Source organism: Palaemon carinicauda, chromosome 19 (genome assembly GCF_036898095.1).
Source record: "Palaemon carinicauda isolate YSFRI2023 chromosome 19, ASM3689809v2, whole genome shotgun sequence".
In the NCBI taxonomy this organism is placed as follows: Eukaryota; Metazoa; Arthropoda; class Malacostraca; order Decapoda; family Palaemonidae; genus Palaemon; species Palaemon carinicauda.
Genome location: NC_090743.1, coordinates 19,743,126 through 19,761,460, shown reverse-complemented (window position 1 = coordinate 19,761,460; position 18,335 = coordinate 19,743,126). Strand labels below are relative to the sequence as shown.

The 18,335-nt window shown below is 39.0% G+C and overlaps 1 protein-coding gene across 1 annotated transcript in view; it reads left to right on the top strand.

Moving 5' to 3' along the window:
• LOC137658499 (tudor domain-containing 6-like) overlaps positions 1-12,049 on the top strand; it is a 37,226-nt gene extending 25,177 nt beyond the window's left edge. The window contains 4 exon segments of the mRNA XM_068393267.1: positions 2,230-2,397; positions 4,269-4,336; positions 5,019-6,223; positions 6,226-12,049. Coding sequence (XP_068249368.1) covers positions 2,230-2,397; positions 4,269-4,336; positions 5,019-6,223; positions 6,226-10,643 — 5,859 coding nt within the window. The 3' untranslated portion in view covers positions 10,644-12,049.
• Positions 12,050-18,335: the final 6,286 nt, after the last annotated feature.

The window sequence follows — 18,335 nt, the reverse complement described above, 5'->3', positions numbered from 1 at the left end:
TAGGCAACGAGCTTGAAAGAGTACTGTGTCCAGTTAGAGCTCTTAAGTTTTATTTAGCTCGTACCAAATCCTTACGAGGTGGATCCGAGGCCTTGTGGTGCTCAGTTAAGAAGCCATCATTGCCTATGTCTAAAAATGCTTTGTCGTATTTTATTAGATTTTCAATCCGAGAGGCTCATTCTCACTTGAGTGAAAAAGATCGTTGCTTGCTTAAGGTCAAGACGCACGAAGTAAGAGCTATAGCAACTTCCGTGGCCTTTAAGCAAAACAGATCTCTGCGAAGTATTATGGACGCGACCTTTTGGAGAAGCAAGTCGGTATTCGCTTCATTTTACTTAAAAAGACGTCCAGACTCTTTATGAGGACTGCTACACACTGGGTCCATTCGTTGCAGCGAGTGCATTAGTGGGTGAGGGTTCTACCACTACATTCCCTTAATTCCAATATCCTTTTAATCTTTCTCTTGAAATGTTTTTAATCTTGTTTTGGGTTGTACGGAAGGCTAAGAAGCTTTTCGCATCCTTTTTGATTTGGCGGGTGGTCAAATATCATTTCTTGAGAGCGCCCAGATTAAGGGTTTTGATGAGGTCCTGTTGTATGGGTTGCCGCCCTGGATATAACAGCTCCTGGGAGTCTTTCAGCATCCTGAGAGGATGGCTGGGCTTCGTGAGGAAAGCGGACTAACAAGGCAGAGTAATCGTCAAAGTCAGCTTCCTTACCAGGTACCTATATTTATTTGGGTTTTGTTATGATATAACTGTCAAAAACTCTAAGCATATACGCCTTTATTGTATTAATACTGGTCTTTACCCACCACCATGGGTGTGAATCAGCTATTATATATTCACCGGCTAAGTTTAATATTTAAAAATGATATTTTGATTATAAAATAAATTTTTGAATATACTTACCCGGTGAATATATAAATTAAAGGCCCTCCCTTCCTCCCCGATAGAGACCCAGCGGAATGAGAAGAACTGAGGCTGTTTACATGTATATGCGGTATCTGACCGATAGTCGGCGCTGGTGGGCACACCCGCAACCTTCACGGCGATCGCTCACGAGTTTTTGTGTTTCTGTCGAGCCGTCCGAGACGTCAGCTATTATATATTCACCGGGTAAGTATATTCAAAAATTTATTTTATAATCAAAATATCATTTTGTTTGATTTCAGCTCGGGTATCGTCCATTAAAAGCATACAGTTAGTGCTGTTGGTTTCTACTTTTCTCTAGACATTATGTTGATACAGTATCTTAATTGTCCACCTAAAATGAATTTGATTTACCAGTATTACTATTCTACAAATGTGTGTGCTAGACCGAACTGTCAATACTTTTTGTTCCTTTCCACCTTAATTCGATCTGCTAATCAGATTAGCCCTCTGCCTAAGAGAAAATATTAAAAGTGCTTTTCAACATATGACCATCAGCAAGACTAGAAGCTATTTAAAAATGCCTATTCTTTTAACCAAAACAGGAATCCAGTCTTGCTAAAATTTAAATTTGGATTAGCTCTGCTATCTTGTTACTTTTTTTTTTTTTTTTTCTTGTCAACCAAGATGTGGTTCAAGTCTACGCTGGTCTGCCTTCAGTTTCAAATAGGTTTACCTCAAGTACCTTAATAACTTTTGTATCTACCCTGGGCACCTTCTAACTGAATAGTCCTTTCATTTCATCTTTAAACAGATCACTACTTCACTTCCTCTACGATCTTCCCAAAAAAGTATCCGGACATTAACTCCTAATGGGTTAAGCAAACTAGTCCCCTTTTAGAATCAGACCTAAGCTGGCAGTCGAACACTGTAACTAAACTCAAATGGCAGTCAATAAACTTGAGAGGGTTGATAAAAGATAAATTTAAAAATGAAACCCAATGATTTATAATTTGTAAGAAACTTTAGAGACAGCTTGTACTAGTATTCATTGCCCAGAAAACTTTCAATCAATCAATCATTGCCCTCTAAGGTGGCATGATATTTTTAGGTAGTGCCCTCACCTCTCACTAATTGTTTTGCCCAAGTAAGACCGTGGTTTGTATTTATGGAACAAAGTTCATTCAAATTTTTAAAATATATTTTCCTTCAAAAATTTTAATTACCGGTGGTGTGAACAAAATTGTATATAATGTTATATATCATATATCATTATCTGAATGATGCATTGATTTTTTTATTCTACATAGCTTTGCAAATAAGATGCACAAATTAATAAAATTTTTACTTTTTCCAGCTTCAGAAATTGCCTAATATTCCATTGGTCATAGCTTTACCCGCAAAGGCAATAAAATGCACACTTTCTGACAAAAATATATCTCTTGGGCATTTCCTATCTATGCAGAGTGATGTTGGTTGTCAGTTTTTAACGCACTTTGAAAGGAAAGAAGATGAATTATGGGAGGTAAATTTGTAAAAAAATTTTATTTTCTATTAAAACATTTCTTACAACCAATTAGCATTTTTGGGGTTAATATGCCATGTGGCCTCCAGGGACTTTCCCGTAAAGGCTAGAATAGGTAATCCAATGGTCATAAAAATACCAAAGAAATATAGTCTCCCTTGCTCTAGGGCCAGTATTTTAAGTCCAAAGCACAGACTCTGTGTGTCTGAGAAACCTACAGGTTGAGGTTCTATAGAACCTGTTGGCACCTCTAATTCTGAAATTCATCTGGCAACTGATTAAAAGTCATCTAACAGTTTCTCTTCTGAATTGTTGGCCAATATAACAGCAGGAGAACTTTGGACAAGAGGCAGTGGGGTATTACCTTCACTAGAGGAAGGCAAAAATCCTGTCTCACTTATAAAACTCCCTGATGAAAGGCAGGGGCGCCCTTCTTACTTCCTAAGATGGACATACCCTCAAACGGAGAAGAACATGCAGAAATCTTCGAACCCGAAGAAGGGATGAAGGAGCCAGAGAACTTCTAGGGTATCAGCATGGGGATACCCAAGACAGATTACTAAGAATCTCTCAGACCTATGCACCAGAGGCCATGCCCTACACTCAAAGAGCGGGTAATCCTGTTCAGTAATGCTCCCTGCAGCTGCACAAGTAACACTACTACTACTATATTGTGTTCTGCCCTAAGACAGGTCCTTTCATGGATTAGTCGTCCTCCATAATTCTCTATTCGTGGCCACCTCTTTTAACTCTTGGTACCTTCTCTCTACCTTCATTTCAGCTAGCATTGACTTCCTTTTCCTTCCTCTGGGTCTTTATCCTGCAAATTTACCTTCTATAATGTCCTTCAGTAACCCATCTCCCCTTAAAATGTGTCCTATCCAGTTTTCCTGCCTTCCCTTTATTGTTGTAATTATGGTTCTCTTCTCCAACTATTCTTTGTACTTCATTTGTTTTGTGGTCTCTCCAATTTATTTTCAGCATCCTCCGCCATATCCACATTTCAAATGCTTACAGATGTTTGTCTGTTGCTTTTATAGTCCATGTTTCAGAACCGTACAATGCCACACGCCATATGAAATTTTTTTACAAATCTTTTCTTCAGTTCCATTTTCAGTTTTCCTGGTAATGTTCATCTCTCTTGAAAGCTAACTTACTTTGGGCTATTCTGCTCTAAATCTCTTTACTGCAGTAACAATGTTGCCAGTATTAGTATTGGTTTGCAGTGGTGCCTTACCATCAGTTACCAGATGATTCTCAGTATTGGAGGGGCTGTGAGTTCCAACAGATCCTGAACCAGTAGGTTTCCCTTCTAATCACTTTGAGCCCATGCTTTGGTATGTTTGTTAGATTTTATTACCTGTCCCAGCTTTTACAGGAAAATCCTGGAGACCACATAGCACCATCCAAAAATAGGCTTTGCCTTTGTCAAAACCCTTTTTGTGGCTAAATTTATAGAACAAAAAGCCAGTATTTACTTGGTCCAAGGTTCTAAAGGGAACCACAAAACTTAACATTTGTAAGTACAGTAATTTTTCTTTCAAAGCTGAAACAAATTTTCTCAAGTTTAATTTCAAATTCAAGAACATGAAATTATGTCCCTTATAAACAACTTGGTGTATTGAATATATTTTGTATATATTGTACAAACTGTCTTATAAATCTAAGTAAATATAGATTATACGTTAGATGTCCTTATAATCATTTGAAATCTAAGACATATAATATTGAGTAAAGTAGCAGGTCCTGTTTGGAATAAAATCCAGCAGTGTTTTTAAGCCCAGATACTGGTGAGCTTTCTTCACCTAATTTACCCACATCATATGTTTTTCCATACTGCAAGTAGATTCTGCATAAATTCTAACTTTCAGGTTAAGCTGTATATTGAGAGAGTGTATCCAGCTAATAGTCCTGACAAAACAATGCTGAACAAGAGCAGGTATGATGTACTGTAGTTACATAAGTATTTTCTTGTTCATCTACAGTATATTTTAGTAATTTACATTGTTGTATCTCATTATCTGAAAAAAATTATTGACAATTTAACCATTTTAATAATAATAATAGATTGTTACAAAGGAGGACCCTGGAAGCCACTTTATACAGATGACTTTGTGTTAACTGCCAAATCTGAGAAAAGTTATGGGTACTACATATGATGATATTCAGCTTGGTGAGCTAATATGTTCAGGAATGGGTAGTTTCTTTCACTTTTGATGTTTTGAGCCCCGGCCTTACAGCTCTGTTGCTGCAATATAAATTTCATTAGTTTCTTTAATGATACAAAAGAAATGTAAGACCTTGAAAGTTTAGAAACCTACACAGTACTCAGTATGCCTAACACCAGTTTAACCTAAATACACTTACAAAAGAAAGATTACCTTTGGTAGAAGTTTCTGATGTTTCCTATTATCACTCGGGGTACCTTCGTAAAAATTTTCAAAATGTGAGAAAAAAGTTTTTTCTTGCTATTGCCAGTGAACTCTTTCATTTGTTAAACATTATTTGCATGATTTGACATATATTTATATTTGTATATATTGTATGTGGATAGGTCTGTATTGTCCAAGATTTTCAAAAGAAGAATGAATATTTTTCCATATTTTTTTCTTTTATTTCAGGTCATACAGTAGTCAATCAGAAGAAATATCAGACAACTTAATTGTTGAAACAGGTTTCAAACATTTTACCAGAGAAAATGCTATAGGTGCAGCAAGACAAAGACTTTGTATTGCCATGAAAGATAACCTGTTCACTCCTAACTCTGATACGAATTTTGAATCAAATTGTTCTATGGAAAGCAATAGCATGCAACTTTCCATTTCTACACCATGTAGAGGTATAGAATTTGATGCATATGTAGGTGATTACAGCTGTCAAACTAGTGGAGTTAAGCCATGGAAGGGAACATTTTACAGTAAATCAGATAAAGGTCATTCAAGTAAAACTGATGCAAAAAAATCTTTACGGCATCCTAAATGTTTTGGAGATTATGAAAACCTTGGATTTCAGACAGAACTCCGACACACTGAAAAAGGAACTGACACGTCCTCTGTAGGCGACGTCCTGAATCATGAGTTATATGAGATGCTCAATAGGTCTTGTGTAATTAAAGAAACCCCAAAGAATATCGCTCCAAAGACATCAGTTGCACACTCCCTAGTGGGAAATAGAGAGGCCCAAAGATTATGTATAACAGAATTGGATACAAATGAAAATTATGAATGTGCAACCAATTCATTGTCTAATGAATCGATAAAAGATTTACAACACATGCTAAATTCCAATAGTAAAAAGTGTCCCAGTATTCCTAAAGCACAAATAAGGTGTAATGTTGAACTTACAGCCATTATCAGTGATATTGATGACGATGGAAATTTGTGGATTCAAGCTGTAGACCAAATTTCCTCACTTGATAAACTTATGAGTGAAATTAATCAAACAAATTCAGAATATCTGAAAAATTTCAAAGACAAACCATCCATTAACAGTCCATGCTTGAGCCTGTACAAAGAAGACCAGAGGTTTTACAGGGCCATAGTGAAGGAGTACGTTGGAGATAAAGATTGCGTTCTTGTTCACTACGTGGATTATGGAAAGAGTGACAGTACTGAAATAAGCAGTTTGCGTGTGATTCCAGATAGATTCCTTGATTTACCAAGTCAAGCTATCCAGTGTAATTTTCCAAAGTCTGTAAGAGAGCAGTTATTAGGGATACTTCATGAGGAAATAGAAAATACATTTACAGAGGAGATAAACATTACTTTGGTCGAAGATCCTTTAGAGAATACCTTAATTTTGAAGAGTTTCATTATAAGTGGTTGTGATTAATTTCCAAAATTCACAAGGAAGAAGAGGCTAATTGTACAGCATACAAAGGAGATGAAAGTGAGGAAATCTTGCATGAAAATCAAGTGAATGAAGTTACTAATACATGCATGAAGATTCCCCATCACTCCATAAAGTATGAAACCGAAATGACAGTGCACGTCACTCATGTTGACAATATTGGAAAGTTTTGGGTGCAAGTATCAGAAAATTATTCACAAATTGAAAAAATGATGGTTGTGATGAATGAGTTTGCTTTGAATTCAGGGAGTACACTGATATCTTCTCCCAATATAGGAGAGCCATGTTTGTGCCCTTATTCTAAGGATGGACAGTTCTATAGAGCTGAAATCAGACAAATTAATCCACAAGTGAGCAGTGCTAAAGTTCACTATATAGATTATGGAGATACTGGCAATGTAGAAATTAGCAAATTGTTTGTTTTACCCAGACAATTTGTTACTTTACCAAGGCAAGCCATCTGTTGTTATTTCAGCAGTGATATTAGAAATAAATGGTCCTCAAGTACTCAAAAATACTTGGAAGAGCTTTTGGAGAAAGATATATTTTTGACTCTGACACAGGAGGTAGATGGATCTGAACTTAAAAATGTAGTGATGAAATTATCTTTGGATGGCAGTGATGTAGTTTCTCAGTTGACATCTCTTGTTCTAGGTAATGATTCCAATAGGGAAACTGCAAAAAGTGGAGATGATTCTGATACAGAAGATAAGTTGAAAATTGAAAATGCTGACAGTAAAGTCGAAACTGATGAAAAAATATTGAAAAGTGAAAATGACAAAAGTGAGGATGTCCTGTGTGAAGAGGATATTTCACAGATACTCCTTAAATATGATGACAATGTTGATGCATTTGTTTCACATGTTGAAGGCAACTGTATATGGATTCAGTTGTTAGATCAATTTTCAGCTTTAGATGAGCTGCAAGAGAATTTGAATTCCAGTTCACTGCAGCCTCTGACAGGGATACCAGGTGTTGGCAGTATATGCATTAGTTACTTCTCTGATGATGAAATGTTCTGCAGAGCTTTAGTTAAGGAAGTTGATTTAACTTGCAATTCTGCTTTAGTTCAATACATTGATTATGGCAACAGCAGTCTTGTGAAAATCAAAGATCTTTATATTCTTCCATTTGATTTTATAAGCTTACCAAGGCAAGCAATTGAGTGTTATTTTAGTAATTTCCCCAAAGTATATAAGGAATGCATTGAGGAATTATTGAACAAAGAAGTAACTGTGTCCATTTCATCAAACTCTGGGGAGGGTAACAATATTCTACGTAGCTGTATAGTTGATGGTGAAGATATTCTCTTATGTGAAAGGTTGAATGCCTCTGATGTTGAAGAAAGAGCGGAATCCTTATATGAAGTAACAACAAAAAAGGAAATTACTAGAGAGGCTCCAGTATATGCTGATACTCGTCATTTACCTCCTCCACACATTTTGTATGACAAGGAATTTTCAGCTTTTGTATGTCTTACAGAAAGGGATTCAATTCGGATCCAGTCATCTCAATATCTTCCGCAATTGAAAGAATTGATGGAAAAACTGAATACAATGCCACTTCAAAAAATGCAGAATTTTCCATCTGTTGAATTTCCTTGTGTTTCACGACTGGATGAGGACGGAAAATACTACAGAGTTGTTGTTAAGAAGATTGATACAGAATGTTTGACTGCAGTTGTAGAATACATAGATTATGGTAAAGTAAACACAGTGACATTTGAAGATCTTTTTGAACTTCCTGAGTGCTGTTATTGTTTACCAAAACAAGCAATACAGTGCTATTTCAGACACGAAAATGATAAGGTTTCAGAATTACATGAAAACAAAGTTGAACTATTTGAACAGTTTGTTGAAATATCTCTAAATTTAGTTAATGAAACAGGAGAAAGTATCAATATTATCAGTAACTGCACTTGGAACAGCACTGATGTAGTATCCAGTTCTAGAGCAAGAAATTCAGAAAGTAAGAAGAGTTTGTCAGAGATTACTAATGAACCTGTATTTAAAAAAGATAATGAAATTGTCAAACCTGGCAGTTCTAATCAAGTTGAAAAAAGTGACTACAAAGTTAACTTAGAATTAAAAGAAAACACCGGAACAAACATAAGTGTGTGTAATTCTAGAATTTTGTCTAGTGACTGTAATAAAATACACTGTAAAGGTATTTCAACAGATGAAAATATAGTGAAGTCTGAGCAACCTTCATTAAATTGTGAAGAGTTATTTACTGCCACTGTAAGTCATATTGAGGATGATGGATCATTGTGGATACAACCTTGTAGATGCATACCAGCCCTAAATGCTTTGATGGAGAAATTAAATGAATTAAGTAGGTCATTAATACCAGTGAAAGATACCCCACTGGTTGGCAGTGTGTATGCCTGCCCATACGTTGAAGATGGAAGGTGGTACAGGGCGACTGTAAAGGAAATCCTAGCAGACAAGTGTCTTGCATTGGTCCAATACATAGATTACGGTAATGAGGGAAGTGTGAAGATAAACGAATTACACACAATCCCAGAGGACCTCTTGAGGTTACCAGAACAAGCTGTTCATTGCTTTTTTGATAAAACCATCAATAAGGATTGGTCAGAGCAGCAGCAGAGCCTAATGGAGGAAACCGAATATGAGGTGCGTGTTTCAGTTTGTCGTGATGCAAAAGATTGTGGTTATCTAGTATTTAAAGACTTCTTCATTGGAGAGACAGATATGTTGTCATTGCTAGAATATAATAAAAATGAGCCTCAAGTTCATGAAATGAAAAATAGAAAACTATACAGAACTGAATTAAGAAGTTCCAATTCAGATTCGGAACAAAAACTTTATTTTTCTGAAGATAAAGACATGAACAAGTCTTTGGCTACGAGTACAAAGCTCTCCTTGTTGCCAACAGAAAAGTCAGAAGGCGTGATGAAAGTAAATATTCACGATTACAAGTTCATAAAGGATAAATTAAACAAAGATGCTGCTGAAATAAAACCAGAAGATTTACATACCAAGCTAGATACTTTAAAGATTACTGGACCACATGTGGGCAATGGAAACGTTTTCAACTTTAATATTTCAAAGCTTTCTCTGAAATCTGAAACAAAATTTGCAGGGGTCATATGCCATGTTGAAAACGATGGCTCATTTTGGCTCCAAATGAGTGATAATTTGTCAGCTCTTACTGACATGATGGAAAGTTTGAATGAATTAAATGTTTGTACCCTAGAACCATTGCTGGAGTCGCATGTTAATGGGGATATTTATATATGTCCTTATGCTGCAGATGGTAAATTATACAGAGCTTCAATAGTACAAGTACTTACTGATGGTCTAGCCAAAGTCCACTATATTGATTTTGGTAATGAGGACCATGTAAAAACAGATCAGTTGTACAAGATTCCTAAAGAATTCCTTGATTTACCACCTCAAGCTATTCATTGCTGCTTCAATGAAACTATTAGAAAAAACTGGTCTAAATATCATCAGTCTTTTATTGAGGAACTGGCAACTGAGGTTAGTGTGTCCATCTTTCCTGATACAGGAGATTATGGTTATTTAGTAATTAAAGAAATTTCAAGTGAAGAAATGGACATCTTATCATTACTTTCCTGTGATGAAGAAAAATTTGAAGTTCTTAAGAGAGAACAAGATAGTAAAGTAGAGGAAACCAAATTATCATCTCCAATTATGAGTAAAGATAAGACATGGGGATTAAATGTAAGGAATCCAGAGTTGACAGAATTAAATCACGATGAAATAGCAGTAGACCTCATTAGTTTGCAAAACATATCTTCAATCAGTGATGGTGAACATTTTAATATGAAAGAGAGTGGTACAATGTTAGTGGCTCCTAAGCTTTCTCTTAATTATGAGGAAACTTTTACTGCAGTTATTAGCCATGTTGAGAATAATGGTTCAATTTGGTTGCAGCTTTGTGACAATTTGTCATCTCTAACTGACATGATGGCAAAATTGAATGAATCAACTGATAAGCTCTTAGAACCCATCGCAGAGTCTCCAGTTATCGGAAATGTATATGTTTGCCCATACTCGGTAGATTATAAACTATACAGGGCTTTAGTGAAAGAGGTATTAGATGATCCTCAATTTGTAGTTGTCCATTACATTGATTATGGAAATGAAGCCTTATTACGAATAGATAGTCTATTCAGAGCTCCAGAAAACCTTGTCAACTTACCAGCTCAAGCTTTTCTTTGCTTCTTTGATGAGGCTATCAGAAACACTTGGTCAGAATGCAATCAAAGTCTGGTTGAGGAGATAGAGACTGATGTGTGTGTATCTTTCTTCCCTGACAGTAAAGATTGTGGTAATATAGTAATCAGAAAATTTATTACTGAAGGGAGAGACATCCTTGCCTTGCTACAATGTGGGGGAGAAAATTAAACTCCAATGGTGGAATACAAAAACCAGAAGGTTTGAGGTACAGTAATCATATTTTAAATTTGGTCACAAGAGATTCAACCTGTGAATAGTCACCATGAAATCTTTTTGTATAAGGAATGCCTTGAAAAAGGTGTTTGTTGACAAATGGTGTTCAGATACTTCATTGAGGTTACATATTTAAACATAGCATGCTTAATATGAAACTCTCAATTTGCTAAGTACGTTAATAGGTTTCCATAGACAAAAACAATTTTATTATTTTAAGTATAAAAGTGAAGAACCAATAATTTGTTTTAATCACTGTTGGGTATCTGTTTTAGAGAAAAATTTTATTGATACAAATTTTCCCATTTTGCACATGTAGGTGTGCAGGATTTCAGTAAAATTAATTTACAGAATCCCCCTAATTAATGCATTGTTGCTAATGAATGCAACTTCACATATACCCTATTGTGAGATGTCTATTGTCAACAGGGGTAGTCCAAACCCAAACTGATAGTCTTGCTATCAACTGATTTATATCTAGGAATTAGTAACTTTAGAGCAAGGTACATCCAGTGTTTCTTCAGTTTAATTCTTTTATTTTTATAGGGGGAAATTAAATTATTTGTAAATAATTAGTAATTATACTGTACAGAACATTTAATGGGAATCAAAATTCAGAACTGAAAATTTTTAAATATTAACTTGTGGCATAAATATTAGTCAGATAAAATACCTTAATAACTGATGAAATTCATATGAAATTTAATCAAATCAAAATTTAGATTGATGTCCAGTGCTATAACAGTTTTAAGGTACCTTAATATTTTCCTTATTCCTTACTTTTTTTATAGCATTACATTGTTTATATGTGTTTGTATACATACTTGACTCTTCATGTTTAATGAATTTATATATGGGTAGGAACTTAATTTTTTACTGCAAATGTCATAGTGTCATTTATTTTGGCTTAGAAATAGGAACTAATGTATTCTTGCGGTTTAAGATTTGTATAATGAATGATTTTATAATTAAATTTTTTAACTGAAATAACCAGTAATTAAACATATAATTATAGGAAATATTATATGAACATATGATTTATGAAATAAGCTTAAGGTTTTTTGTTCTATGAACATGAATATAACCTCAAATTACCAGATATTAGTGTTTTAAGTACTGAATTCAATTAAGACCTTGTTTAACCTCAAAATAAATCCAGATGAATAAAAAGTTACTCTTATTATTTTGAGTATATTCAAGTTCATCCATGTAAACTAAAGTAACTTAACTAGTTTATTTATTTTAAAGAAAAATATTACTTTTGCTATGGTCCTTTGTGAATGTAGTATTTTTCTAAAGCATACTGTAGCTTGTATACGCAAGAGGTCTTAATGGAGTAGGTGGTCTGATTTGTCAGAAAATTTTTTTTTTTTTATTGCAATACTGTATAGTTTTGTTACCACATTTTAAGAGTATTGTAGAAACTTACTGTATTTTAGTTTCTCTATTTTTTAATAATTCTATAAAATATTACTTGATAGAAGCATTATCTACTTGATTCTTTCATTATTACATTTGATTTTAGTATCCTGTAATATGTACCAAATTAATCGAGTTGTCCTATTTTATTAGTTATAATACCAATCTTTCTTTATTCAAATAAAACTTTTTAATGAGAACTATTTTTATATGGACCTAATAAATGTAACCATCAATAAACTTTTGATTTTTGTAACATCATCTGGTCAAAGCTATATACTCTATTTAACCATCATTTGACTGTTCCTATATGCCATGCAAACCTTCGTCCTTTAGTAAAAGGCAAGATTCTGGTGCAAGCTGGTAACGGCCAATGAAAAATCAAGGTTCTGGCAATTGCCACCCAGTATTTCCGGGCGTTTCAGATTGAACAGCACTCTGAAGGTAAAACATGACGATCCACAAGGCTATAGGCCGAGAAACTGCTTACCTCACACTCCGAGGAGTGAGCAGATGCTTCAGAGACAAACTAATTCTTGTAAGCATCTAAACTGAGGTTCATGATAAAGGCCAATGGCGCAACAGGGCGGTTCTCATCCACCAAAGGGTGAGCTCTGACCAGAGCAGACCCAATGGTCTAATATCCAATTCTGAAGAACAGTGACCCTCTTGAAATGAATACCTCTCTGCATCCATGGGAGAAGCAGGAGTTTAATGCTGGAGCCGGAGGTCCCTCTAAAAGTAGGTCATCAGTAAAGAGCCAAGTGGAGAAGATTCAGTGGTGATTTTCAGATGCAGGGGGCTGTCTTCGCTTTCTTCCCCAATTTTGAGGACGAATATGAAGAGGAATGATCTCGCTTACAGGATGACTGCAAGGGAGAACAATCGCGCTTGGCCTTCTTCTTCCAGCTCTAAATCTGCTCTAAAATTTTGCCCACTGGGAAGGGAACTACACCCTGCATCCATCACAAGCATAATCCAAATGTACAGAGGTGCCCTATGCACATTGGACACGAAAGATGAGGATCCACCTCAATCTTACTCATGTAGGTTCCTCAGTGATGATCTGCAATCACTGGGGATGTATGCATCTTGCACTCATAACAAACGAGTGTGTAAGAAGTGGCTAAAAAAAAAATTCAGGCCAGTTGGTTGGAGTGTTGAGAACACAATAAGGTTCTTATCAACTTACTGGCCAGAATCTCAAGCTGCCAAAATGTGTGATCTTACCTCAAGACTTCATAGTAGAGCTTACTAACTAGCTTTGATACCACCTAAGATGCCCCACTTACAAGGATTCCACAGCTGATCCAAGTTGAACAAGGTCTGTCCGTCACTAACTTTCTAGTTTGAAAGTGATCTGGGACAATAGGAAATGATCGCAATTGATTGGTCTCGACATAAACATCCCATTTCTTAGGAGGGAAGATTTCATGAAATCCTTTTACTTCCAGGAATCCTTCAAGCTCATAAGATTCAGTCCTCGAATGGAACTACTTATTTGGGAAAGGTTAAATCACTTTAAAGCAGAAACACTCACTAACTCGACTGCTATTTTAGTTGTTTTGGCCAAAAAGGGAGTTTTCTGGCCAGGTAATGTCATTCCAACCACCGAATCCTCAAGCAAGCTATGGTTGAGAAGGAAATCTTCAGCATCTGATCAACTTTACAACTAAGACCAAGACCGTTACATTGGGTGATGTGCTTACAACATTCGTCAAATCGAGAAATTTAAGAATTCTAAATCACCAAACTGAGCATAATGTTAAAAAGCACAAATCAATACAAGAAATTTAATACTTGAAATCAACAAATAATAATGTAAAGTATTAAAAATTGCCAAAGAACATGAATCGAGTAATCAAAATTTAGTTACAAATCGCCAAATGCAGTGTAATGTTAAAAAGCCCAAGTCAAAACATGAAATTTAACATTAGATATGGGTAAATAATACTGTACAGTACCATATTAATCGCCAAAGAAAGCTAGTCAAATCGTGAAATTCAGCATTAAAAGTTAGAAAATCCCATAAGTTAGGAAATTATATCAATGATACTCTGTTAATTATATTATTATTACTTGCTAAGCTACAACCCTAATTGGAAAAGCAGATGCTATAAGTCCAGGGGCTCCAACAGGGAAAATAGCAGTGAGGAAAGAAAACACGGAAAAATAAAATATTTCAAAAATAATAACATTAAAATAAATATCTCCCATATAAACTATAAAAACTTCAACAATACAAGAGGAGAAATAAGATAAAATAGTGTGCCTGAGTGAACCCTCAAGCAAGAAAGAACTAACCCAAGACAATGGGGATGACCATGGTAGGTAGTACGTTGGCCAGGGCACCAACCATCTGTTGAGATACTACCGCTAGAGAGTTATGGGGTCCTTTGACTGTCCAGACAGTATTACATTGGATCCTTGTTAGGGTTCATTTTCCTTTTGCCTACATGTATACCGAATAGTCTAGCCTATTCTTTATATATACTCCTCTGTCCTCATACACCTGACAACACTGAGATTACCAAACAAATTTTCTTCTCAAGGGGATAACAATTGCACTGTAATTATTCAGTGGCTACTTTCCTCTTGGTAAGTGTAGAAGAGACTCTTTAGCTATGGTAAGCAGCTCTTATAGGAGAAGGACACTCCAAAATCAAACCATTGTTCTCTTGTCTTGGGTAGTGCCATAGCCTCTGTACCATGGTCTTCTACTATCTTGGATTAGTTCTCTTGCTTGAGGGTACACTTGGGCAGACTATTTTATCTAATTTCTCTTCCTCTTTTGTTAAAATTTTTATAGTTTATATGGCGAATATTTATTTTAATGTTGATCGTGCCTGTTGGTGCGCGTGCTCTAACACGGGAGAATATTGGCGCTCGCGCGAGGGAGAATATTGGCGCTCGCGCGAGGGACAATATTGGTGCTCGCAAGCGGGAGAATCATGGCGCAGGAGAGAGATCGCACGCGCGAGCAGGTGAGTGCGAATGTTCTGGCAAGCGCTGGCGGGCTGGTGAAAGTTGACGCGTAGGTGAGGGCGGCAACGTGGTGGTCGTTTCACCTACAGACTTGTGCGCTAGGGAGTGATGGCGCGCAGGTATCTGTTGGCGCGTTAGTTGGTGCACAAGATGGCACACGGCAGAGTGCTGGCACGCAGGCGATGTAAGGCGCACATGTTGACGCGCAGGAGAGCACTGGCGTGCGGGAGGGCGCCGGCTCACAGAAGAGCGCTGGCGCACAGGAGAGCATTGGCGCGCAGGTGAGTGCTGGCGCGTAGTAGAGAATTGGCATGCAGGTGAGCGCTGCCGCACAGGTGAGCACTAGCGCGCAGGAGAATGCTGGCACGTAGGCGAGCGTTAGCGCGCAGGTGGGCACTGGCGCGTAGGTACAGGAGAGCACAAGTGCGCTGTGGTGTGTTGGTGCGTAGGCGACCCTGGGCGTGTGTGGGCAGGGTGCGCAGGCGATCTGGGCACGTGTCGCGCAGGAGAGGGCTGATTTGCAGGTAAATGATGGCACGCAAGCGCGTGAGGCTGCTGCCGTCTGTGAGGGCGAGCAGGTTGAGTGGTGCGCCGAAGCGTTGTAGAGTGTCGAGCTGCTGGTGAGCGCTGGTCTGACTGCGTACGCGTGGTGCGCAGGGCAAAAGTGATGGCGCGCAGCTGCACACTTTTGGAGGAGCTACATTAGGCTCTACAGGCGACAGGAACGGCGATGGAAGTCGGCAGGTCTGTTGGATGGACGGTCGACGTGTCCTTTGAAAGGACGACCATCCACCGAAGGAGATCGCTAACGATTTGCAGAGAGGTCCAGGACCAAAGTCACAAGACTGGTTGCAGGTGCAGTGATGGATGAATGAAGGTCTGACGGAGGCTCCTCTGCGGGTGACTGCAGTGATGTCGTTGAACCAAAGAGGCGCCTCTTCACCGCTGGTGAAGGGAGACCTCTAAGGCGAAGAGGAAGGCGAGCCTTCCGATGGATGAGCCCTCTGGGGGCCGTTGGATCAGCAAGCTGACCGTCGGCAGTCCTCCGAAGAGGAGTCTCTGTAAGTGAACACCACCGAGGGATAGAAACACTAGCAGGAGAGACCGATGATGAACTTAAGAGTTTCCCCTCGGAGGATGATCAGGAACGGGGAAAACTAAGTCGGCAGCTACAGCTGTAGAGTTTGGAGTGGCAGAAGAGATGGATGACGCCCCATGAGACACCTCTGACAACAACGTTGACAAGAGTCAGGGGATCTACCTCTGACGGCGACGACAATTGCTCAACAAAAGCACCCATGCGGATGAACTGTAGCAGGGCCTCCTTGGAGGGCAAACCCATGAGCCCCAAGGAAGACCAAATCTGAAAAATGGAAGTTAGTGACAAGGCCTCACCCGGGGGTAGAGGTGGTGCTGCTTCGCTAGGGGAAGCAACCTCCTCTCTCGAGACCCGGGGTTGGTTGGAAATAACTTGGTCTACGCTACTACTCGAAGGTCTCTCGTAAGAGACCGACCGAGTAGGAGCTTCGGAGGAGGGTTGTGTGACAGAAGAAGAGGCCTTGGGTTTTTCCCCCTAAAGCGACCTTTGAAGGAGAAATATCTCGCTTGGACTTCTTCTTCCGCCGTCGCGAAAACCTCTACCACTGGGAAGAAGACCACTCCTTACACTCACAACACTTATTGACACTATCACACCGTTGACCTCTGCAGGAAGGACAAAGGGCGTGAGGATCAGTCTCGACTGCCATCATATATGTTCCACAAGGGCGGCCGGAGAGTCCAGGGCAGGTGCGCATGGTCGCAGAAGTTAACTTCACACACATTCTAAGAGAAAAAGAGAAACTAAATGGCGTTAATGGCTGCCAAAAGTCGGCGATGTGAAAAGCGGCAACCCCCATTCACCATCCGAGCCGAAAACAAAGTGAGCTCAATCACAGGTGTGAGGGGAAGCGGTAGCAAGCTACCCTCCCTATCCCCCGCTAACTAGCGGTGTGGGTAGTTAACCCTCGTTAAAAATTAATGGCTCGTCATTTCAGCTACGCCGAAAGTAATACCCCTATTAAATAGCGTGGTTTGTATTCCAGTTACGGAACAACTCGCAATTATGCGCACGAATCTCCCGATTTCATGAGCAAATCGGTGATTTTCGCCAGCAATACACGAGCAGATGTGTCGAAACCGCGAGCAAGTGCGTTACCAACACCTTCGCCTCGTCCCTCTGCATTTTCCACCTCCAGCAGAAGACCAAAACCCTTCCCAGAAGGGTTCAAGGAGCCCCCTAATAAGTTTGCAAACATTCCTATTAGTCCAGACCTTCCTTCACATCCGAAAGAACGTGTTCCTCTGCCTCAGAGGTTGTCACCTCTGTTGACTGGAGCTCCTTCTATAGTTCCACCCAAAGGACATTCTCCTAGGAAATTCCTGGGTATACCTCGGGGCACAGAGCTTCCTCCTTGGGTGAGTATCTTCATGACCACCCTCGTGAAGACTGAATGTAGCTCCTCCACTGCCACAACCTCCAACTGTCTCAGTCAAGGCAACCTCTAGGATGCCCCGGAACCCTCGTTGGGTTCGTCAGTTGGGAGACAGGACCCTAGAAGTAGGTCGACAGCAGACAAAGCGCGCAGACCACTTCCACCCCGATCACGTGCCGAAGGCACTGTTCCTTCTGATTCTTATATGGCAAACTTACCCTTTACGCCAGTGAAGGTAAATGAGGTCATAACTAAGAATCAGAAGAGAAAGATGTGAGGCATAAAACCACCTCATGCCGATATCATCCATCTTAGGATGAGTAGGGAGATAGGCTCGCCCAAGGAAATCACGATCCATCCCTTCAATCCTCAAGACATTGAGGTAGTGCCTCCAGACCAGTGTCCAGTTTCTGTTCCTCCTCCAGATCTCCAGAGGAGGAGCCTCCTGCTCCTGCTACCAAGGCTTCGTCTAGTGCCTCGAAGACCTCGCAGTTTCCCCCTCCTAAGACCGCGGAGGAACGTCCTGTGCATAGGGAATCGAAGGACTCTAAGACGAAACCTAAGAACACTGCGGCACGGGAAGCTAGATTGGCTGAGGCACAGAGGCGGTCCCCTGTGGCGGGCCCACCCAGTGATTCTGTTGACGACCTTGACCTACCCAGGCTCTGGATGTAAGCCTGGAGGTGGTCGACCCCTTAGACTCGGAGGATGAAAATCTTCCAAAGGTGGCCAAGTCAGAACTATCACTCTGAACAAGACAGACGCGAAT